At 46.2% G+C, this 7500-nt stretch overlaps 2 protein-coding genes and 1 long non-coding RNA gene across 3 annotated transcripts in view; 1 reads left to right on the top strand and 2 right to left on the bottom strand.

The window, feature by feature from the left end:
- The window catches only part of LOC129411087 (RNA polymerase-associated protein LEO1-like), a 2326-nt gene extending 181 nt beyond the window's left edge, over positions 1–2145 (bottom strand). Inside the window, exon 1 of the mRNA XM_055160971.1 lies at positions 1–2145. This exon is cut by the window's left edge and continues 181 nt beyond it. Within this exon, the coding sequence (XP_055016946.1) occupies positions 634–2145 (1512 nt within the window). The 3' untranslated portion in view covers positions 1–633.
- Positions 2146–3915: 1770 nt separating this feature from the next.
- On the top strand, positions 3916–4198 carry LOC129411048 (uncharacterized). The gene is made up of 3 exons (XR_008633114.1): positions 3916–4022; positions 4057–4108; positions 4162–4198. It is a non-coding gene; the product is annotated as an uncharacterized LOC129411048 (long non-coding RNA).
- A 57-nt stretch (positions 4199–4255) lies between these two features.
- LOC110173970 (uncharacterized protein KIAA1671-like) overlaps positions 4256–7500 on the bottom strand; it is a 5645-nt gene continuing 2400 nt past the window's right edge. The window contains exons 5-8 of the mRNA XM_055160970.1: positions 7265–7362; positions 6238–6401; positions 5951–6034; positions 4256–4296 (exon numbers count right to left, since the gene is read on the bottom strand). Coding sequence (XP_055016945.1) covers positions 5965–6034; positions 6238–6401; positions 7265–7362 — 332 coding nt within the window. The 3' untranslated portion in view covers positions 4256–4296; positions 5951–5964. The remainder of the gene's footprint in view (positions 4297–5950; positions 6035–6237; positions 6402–7264; positions 7363–7500) is intronic.

Here is a 7500-nt window from a genome sequence, read left to right as displayed (position 1 = left end):
ACTTTCTCTGTGTGAACAGGTTCAGTCTTCACATGTTCTAATAAATCTGTAAACCCTGGAAAACCCTGGAAAACCTAGAAAACCCTGGAAAACCCTGGAAGGCACAATGAAGACTGTAGAGTTGAGTTTGTCCCTGAGGTCTCGTCCAGAGCCGAGTCTCTTCCCGATTAGATCCGACCCTGAGCGTCACGGCAACCAAAGAGCCAATCAGGAGCCAGACTGCTGAAGGTAACGGCCCTTCCCTTAGCAACGCCGTCAATCAAACCTGTTACTAACGCCAGTGGGAGGGGCCTGGGGGAAAGACGGCGTCTGATTGGTCTGTTCTTAATGTTCAGATGTGGAGTTGAGTCTTAGTTTCGTTCAGTTGCAGGTTTAAAGCTCAGTTCAGGTTTTTTAGTGAAATGTGATTTTTGTTTTGAGCTCGTTCACATTTCCACTTCAATGCTCCTTGTGTGTGAATCTCCAGTGTGAACTTTAAACGTCCCAAAAGTGTCACACGTGAACAGAACCCAAACCCTGAACCTGGACGCAGCATCGACCTGGAGATGTGAAAGTTTCACTCACACAGAGTCGCACGATTTCATCTGACGAGAAAAACCTTTGTTTACATTTGTCTCTGTTCGTCTCGTGGTCCTAAAGGTCTGTGGACTCAGTCTCCGTCTCGGTCTCGTCTGTCGTCTGTCGTTTGTCGTCTGTCGTCTGTCGTCTGTCGTTTGTCGTCTGTTGTTTGTCGTTTGTCGTCTGTCGTCTATCATCTGTTGTTTGTCGTCTGTCGTCTGTTGTTTGTCGTCTGTCGTTTGTCGTCTGTCGTTTGTTGTTTGTCGTCTGTCGTTTGTCGTCTGTCGTCTGTTGTTTGTCGTTTGTTGTTTGTCGTCTGTCGTCTGTTGTCTGTCGTTTGTCGTCTGTTGTTTGTCGTTTGTCGTCTGTCGTCTGTTGTTTGTCGTTTGTTGTTTGTCGTCTGTCGTTTGTCGTCTGTCGTTTGTCGTCTGTTGTTTGTTGTCTGTCGTTTGTCGTCTGTCGTCTGTCGTCTGTTGTTTGTCGTCTGTCGTTTGTCGTCTGTCGTCTGTTGTTTGTCGTTTGTTGTTTGTCGTCTGTCGTCTGTTGTCTGTCGTTTGTCGTTTGTCGTCTGTTGTTTGTCGTCTGTCGTTTGTCATCTGTCGTCTGTCGTCTGTAGTTTGTCGTTTGTCGTCTGTCGTTTGTCGTCTGTTGTTTGTCATCTGTTGTTTGTCGTCTGTAGTTTGTCGTCTGTCGTCTGTTGTTTGTCATCTGTTGTTTGTCGTCTGTAGTTTGTCGTCTGTCGTCTGTTGTTTGTCGTTTGTTGTTTGTCGTCTGTCGTCTGTTGTCTGTCGTTTGTCGTCTGTTGTTTGTCGTTTGTCGTCTGTCGTCTGTTGTTTGTCGTTTGTTGTTTGTCGTCTGTCGTTTGTCGTCTGTCGTTTGTCGTCTGTTGTTTGTTGTCTGTCGTTTGTCGTCTGTCGTCTGTCGTCTGTTGTTTGTCGTCTGTCGTTTGTCGTCTGTCGTCTGTTGTTTGTCGTTTGTTGTTTGTCGTCTGTCGTCTGTTGTCTGTCGTTTGTCATCTGTCGTTTGTCGTCTGTTGTTTGTCGTCTGTCGTTTGTCGTCTGTCGTCTGTTGTTTGTCGTCTGTCGTTTGTCGTCTGTCGTCTGTTGTTTGTCGTTTGTTGTCTGTCGTCTGTTGTCTGTCGTTTGTCGTCTGTCGTTTGTCGTCTGTTGTTTGTCGTCTGTCGTTTGTCATCTGTCGTCTGTCGTCTGTAGTTTGTCGTTTGTCGTCTGTCGTTTGTCGTCTGTTGTTTGTCATCTGTTGTTTGTCGTCTGTAGTTTGTCGTCTGTCGTCTGTCGTTTGTCGTCTGTTGTTTGTCGTCTGTTGTTTGTCGTCTGTTGTTTGTCGTCTGTCGTCTGTTGTTTGTTGTTTGTCGTCTGTCGTTTGTCGTCTGTCGTTTGTCGTCTGTTGTTTGTTGTCTGTCGTTTGTCGTCTGTCGTCTGTCGTCTGTTGTTTGTCGTCTGTCGTTTGTCGTCTGTCGTCTGTTGTTTGTCGTTTGTTGTTTGTCGTCTGTCGTCTGTTGTCTGTCGTTTGTCGTCTGTCGTTGTCGTCGTGTTTGTCGTCTGTTGTTTGTCGTCTGTCGTTTGTCATCTGTCGTCTGTCGTCTGTAGTTTGTCGTTTGTCGTCTGTCGTCTGTTGTTTGTCATCTGTTGTTTGTCGTCTGTAGTTTGTCGTCTGTCGTCTGTCGTTTGTCGTCTGTTGTTTGTCGTCTGTTGTTTGTCGTTTGTCGTTGTTGTCGTTGTCGTCGTTTGTCGTCTGTTGTTTGTCGTCTGTTGTTTGTCGTCTGTTGTTGTCGTTGTCGTCTGTCGTCTGTTGTTTGTTGTTTGTCGTCTGTTTGTCGTCTGTCGTTGTCGTCTGTTGTCTGTTGTCTGTCGTTTGTCGTCTTGTCGTCTGTCGTCTGTTGTTTGTCGTCTGTCGTTTGTCGTCTGTTGTTTGTCGTTTGTTGTTTGTCGTCTGTTGTCTGTCGTCTGTTGTTTGTCGTCTGTCGTTTGTCGTCTGTCGTTTGTTTCGTCTGTTGTTTGTCTTGTTGTCGTTGTCGTCTGTCGTCTGTCGTCTGTTGTTTGTCGTCTGTCGTTTGTCGTCTTGTCGTCTGTGTCGTCTGTTGTTTGTCGTTGTCGTCTGTCGTTTGTCGTCTGTCGTCTGTTGTTTGTCGTCTGTCGTTTGTCGTCTGTTGTTTGTCGTCTGTTGTCGTCTGTCGTCTGTTGTTTGTCGTCTGTAGTTTGTCGTCTGTTGTTTGTCGTTTGTTGTTTGTCGTCTGTTGTCTGTTGTCTGTCGTCTGTAGTTTGTCGTCTGTTGTCTGTCGTTTGTCGTCTGTCGTTTGTCGTCTGTTGTTTGTCGTCTGTCGTTTGTCATCTGTCGTCTGTAGTTTGTCGTCTGTCGTCTGTCGTTGTTTGTTTTGTCGTCTGTTGTTTGTCGTCTGTTGTTTGTCGTCTGTTGTTTGTCGTCGTGTTTGTCGTCGTCTGTCTGTTTGTCGTCTGTTGTTTGTCGTCTGTTTTGTTTGTCGTCTGTCGTCTGTCGTTTGTCGTCTGTTGTTTGTCGTTGTTGTTTGTCGTCTGTCGTCTGTTGTCGTCTTGTCGTTTGTCGTCTGTTGTCTGTCGTTGTCGTCTGTCGTTTGTCGTCTGTTGTTTGTCGTCTGTCGTTTGTCATCTGTCGTCTGTAGTTTGTCGTTGTCGTCTGTCGTCTGTTGTCGTCTGTTTTGTTTGTCGTCTGTTTGTTTTGTCGTCTGTTGTTTGTCGTCTGTAGTTGTCTGTCGTCTGTCGTTTGTCGTTGTCGTTTGTCGTTGTTGTTTGTCGTCTGTCGTTTGTCGTCTGTCGTCTGTCGTCTGTTGTTTGTCGTCTGTCGTTTGTCGTCGTCTGTGTTTGTCGTCTGTTGTTTTGTCGTTGTCGTGTCGTCTGTGTCTGTCGTCTGTGTTGTCGGTCGGATCAGTCTCGTTTCACTTCAGCTCCTCCAACGAATCTCCAGACGAACCACGAGACCAAAGGAGACTCCAGAGAGACAGGTGACGGTGACAGGTGACGGTGACAGGTGACGGTGACAGGTGACAGGTGACGGTGACAGGTGACAGGTGACAGGTGACAGGTGACAGGTGACGGTGACAGGTGACAGGTGAAGGTGACAGGTGACGGTGACAGGTGAAGGTGACAGGTGACAGGTGACAGGTGACGGTGACAGGTGACGGTGACAGGTGACGGTGACAGGTGAAGGTGACAGGTGACAGGTGACAGGTGACAGGTGACAGGTGACGGTGACAGGTGACAGGTGAGGTGAAGGTGACAGGTGACGGTGAAGGTGACAGGTGACAGGTGACAGGTGACAGGTGAAGGTGACAGGTGACAGGTGACGTGACAGGTGACAGGTGACAGGTGAAGGTGACAGGTGACAGGTGACGGTGACAGGTGACGGTGACAGGTGAAGGTGACAGGTGACGGTGACAGGTGACGGTGACAGGTGACGGTGACAGGTGACAGGTGACAGGTGACGGTGACAGGTGACAGGTGACAGGTGACGGTGACAGGTGACGGTGACAGGTGAAGGTGACAGGTGACGGTGACAGGTGACACAGGTGACGGAGGTGGACAGGTGACGGTGACAGGTGACAGGTGACAGGTGACGGTGACAGGTGAAGGTGACAGGTGACAGGTGACAGGCGACAGGTGACAGGTGAAGGTGACAGGTGACGGTGACAGGTGACGACAGGTGACGGTGACAGGTGACAGACAGGTGAAGGTGACAGGGCTGCTCCTGACCAAAGAGAAAAAAAAAAAACTCCAATTATTCTGAATAAACGTCCCATAATCCTCAGTTCTGTTTTGTTTCATTCACATGTTTCACACGCTGCACATTTAACACGACAAAACACTCTGTTCCACCTGGTGATGTCATCATGTGGTGATACAGGAAGTGCTCCACTGTGTTTTTAAACTCCACACACCTTCACTAGAATCATCTGGAACATTTCAGTCGTGGAGGATCTCGACTCAACTAAAGAGAAAAGGAACTGAGCACTTGATGACATCACAAGGTGGAACAGAGAGTTTGGAGTTTTACAGATGTAACAAACTCAGAATAAACAAACAAACAACAAACAAACAAACACAAGTCTGAGTGTAACAGGAACAACACAACAACACAACAACAGAACAACACAACAACACAACAACAGAACAACACAACAACAACAACAGAACAACACAACAACACAACAACAGAACAACACAACAACAGAACAACAGAACAACACAACAACAGAACAACAGAACATTAGAACATAAGAACAGTAGAACATTGGAACATTAGAACATTGGAACATAAGAACAGTAGAACATTGGAATAGTAGAACATTAGAACAGTAGAACATTAGAACATTAGAACATTGGAACATAAGAACAGTAGAACATTGGAATAGTAGAACATTAGAACAGTAGAACATTAGAACATTAGAACATTAGAACATAAGAACAGTAGAACATTAGAACAGTAGAACATAGAACATAGAACAGTAGAACAGTAGAACAGTAGAACATTAGAACAGTAGAACATTGGAACAGTAGAACATTAGAACAGTAGAACATTAGAACATAAGAACAAGTAGAACAGTAGAACAGTAGAACATAGAACATAGAACAGTAGAACATAGAGAACATTAGAACAGTAGAACATTAGAACATAATAACAGTAGAACAGTAGAACATAAGAACAGTAGAACATTAGAACAGTAGAACATTGGAACAGTAGAACATTAGAACAGTAGAACATTAGAACATAAGAACAGTAGAACATTGGAACAGTAGAACATTAGAACAGTAGAACATTAGAACATAAGAACAGTAGAACATTAGAACAGTAGAACAGTAGAACATAAGAACAGTAGAACATTGGAACAGTAGAACATTAGAACAGTAGAACAGTAGAACATAAGAACAGTAGAACATTGGAACAGTAGAACATTAGAACAGTAGAACATTAGAACATAAGAACAGTAGAACAGTAGAACAGTAGAACATTAGAACAGTAGAACATTGGAACAGTAGAACATTAGAACAGTAGAACATTAGAACATAAGAACAGTAGAACATTAGAACAGTAGAACAGTAGAACATAAGAACAGTAGAACAGTAGAACAGTAGAACAGTAGAACATTAGAACATAAGAACATTAGAACATTAGAACAGTAGAACAGTAGAACAGTAGAACATAAGAACAGTAGAACAGTAGAACAGTGGAACAGTGGAACATTAGAACAGTAGAACATTAGAACATTAGAACAGTAGAACATTAGAACATAAGAACAGTAGAACAGTAGAACAGTGGAACAGTAGAACAGTAGAACAGTAGAACAGTAGAACAGTAGAACAGTGGAACAGTGGAACAGAACAGTAGAACAGTTCCTGTTCACCTCGTGGACGTTGGTTATGAGTTTCCGTCCTGGATTCTCTTTTTGGACTTGAGTTCTCGAAGCCACGAAGGAGAAGAACCGACACTGAAACACAAACACCTGTCACACACAGGGACGCACCTGTCACACACAGGGAGGGCACCTGACACACACAGGGATGCACCTGACACACAGGGATGCACCTGACACACAGGGAGGCCCCTGACACACACAGGGATGCACCTGACACACAGGGAGGCCCCTGACACACAGGGAGGCCCCTGACACACAGGGAGTGTGGTTCTTACCTCGTGGAGCCCACAGGGGGCAGCACCATGGTTGCTCCTGCCATGTGTCGGGGGGCGGGGCAGGGGGAGTGTGACAGGGGCACACCTGTCGGTTCCTCTGACTGGTCTGCGGCGCTCGTCTGCTCCTCCGGGCGGCGCTCTGACGTCTTCCTCTTTATCTGAGCCTGACACAAAAGTGAAACGTCACGTTTCCACGGAAACGTCACATATTTGACCCATTTTTAGATTTCAGATTTGACTTTTGACTCTGAGACGAACTGGTGTTAAATATTTAGACAAATGCACAAAATGCACATTCATCCTGATTTGTGTAAAACTAAACTTAAATTTCAATCACATTTATTTCCAGATTAAGTCAGATGCCCTGACGCTCTGACGCTCTCATGTCATGTTCTCACTGTTAAAGACGCACTATGGAACTTTTCAACATGTTTTTACTTTCCCCTGAAATGTTCCAGAGTATGACTTTAAACATTTGTATTTCTATGTCATGTCACAGGTGAGGTCTGTGGAGAGGCGAGCAGGACCTCTGCTCCAGACACACAGGGTTAAAGCCGCACTGTGGAACATGTCCAAGGACTTCACTGAAACATAATGTGGGACAGGTGTTGACAGGTGTTGACAGGTGTTGGACAGGTGTTGACAGGTGTTGGACAGGTGTTGACAGGTGTTGACAGGTGTTGGACAGGTGTTGACAGGTGTTGACAGGTGTTGACAGGTGTTGGACAGGTGTTGACAGGTGTTGACAGGTGTTGACAGGTGTTGGACAGGTGTTGACAGGTGTTGGACAGGTGTTGACAGGTGTTGGACAGGTGTTGACAGGTATGTTGACAGGTGTTGACAGGTGTTGGACAGGTGTTGACAGGTGTTGGACAGGTGTTGACAGGTGTTGGACAGGTGTTGACAGGTGTTGACAGGTGTTGACAGGTGTTGACAGGTGTTGGACAGGTGTTGACAGGTGTTGGACAGGTGTTGACAGGTGTTGACATGTTGAAGGTGTTGACAGGTGTTGACAGGTGTTACGTACGATGAGCTCTGCAGGACTGACTCCAGGGAACAGACTCTGTCCCACAGGCAGAGGGCGCTGCTCCAACGACGAACGAGACTCCACCTCCAACGGAGACACTGAAGAGAGAGAGAGATGATCAGACCTGAGGAGGTCCTCACAAAGACCTGAGGAGGTCCTCACAAAGACCTGAGGAGGTCCTCACACAGACCTGAGGAGGTCCTCACACAGACCTGAGGAGGTCCTCACACAGACCT

Source organism: Boleophthalmus pectinirostris, unplaced genomic scaffold (assembly GCF_026225935.1).
Source record: "Boleophthalmus pectinirostris isolate CB_2022bp ecotype Guang Dong unplaced genomic scaffold, ASM2622593v1 HiC_scaffold_3, whole genome shotgun sequence".
NCBI classification, from domain to species: Eukaryota; Metazoa; Chordata; class Actinopteri; order Gobiiformes; family Gobiidae; genus Boleophthalmus; species Boleophthalmus pectinirostris.
Note: the sequence above shows the minus strand (reverse complement) of the source record. Positions and strands in the feature narration are given on the sequence as shown.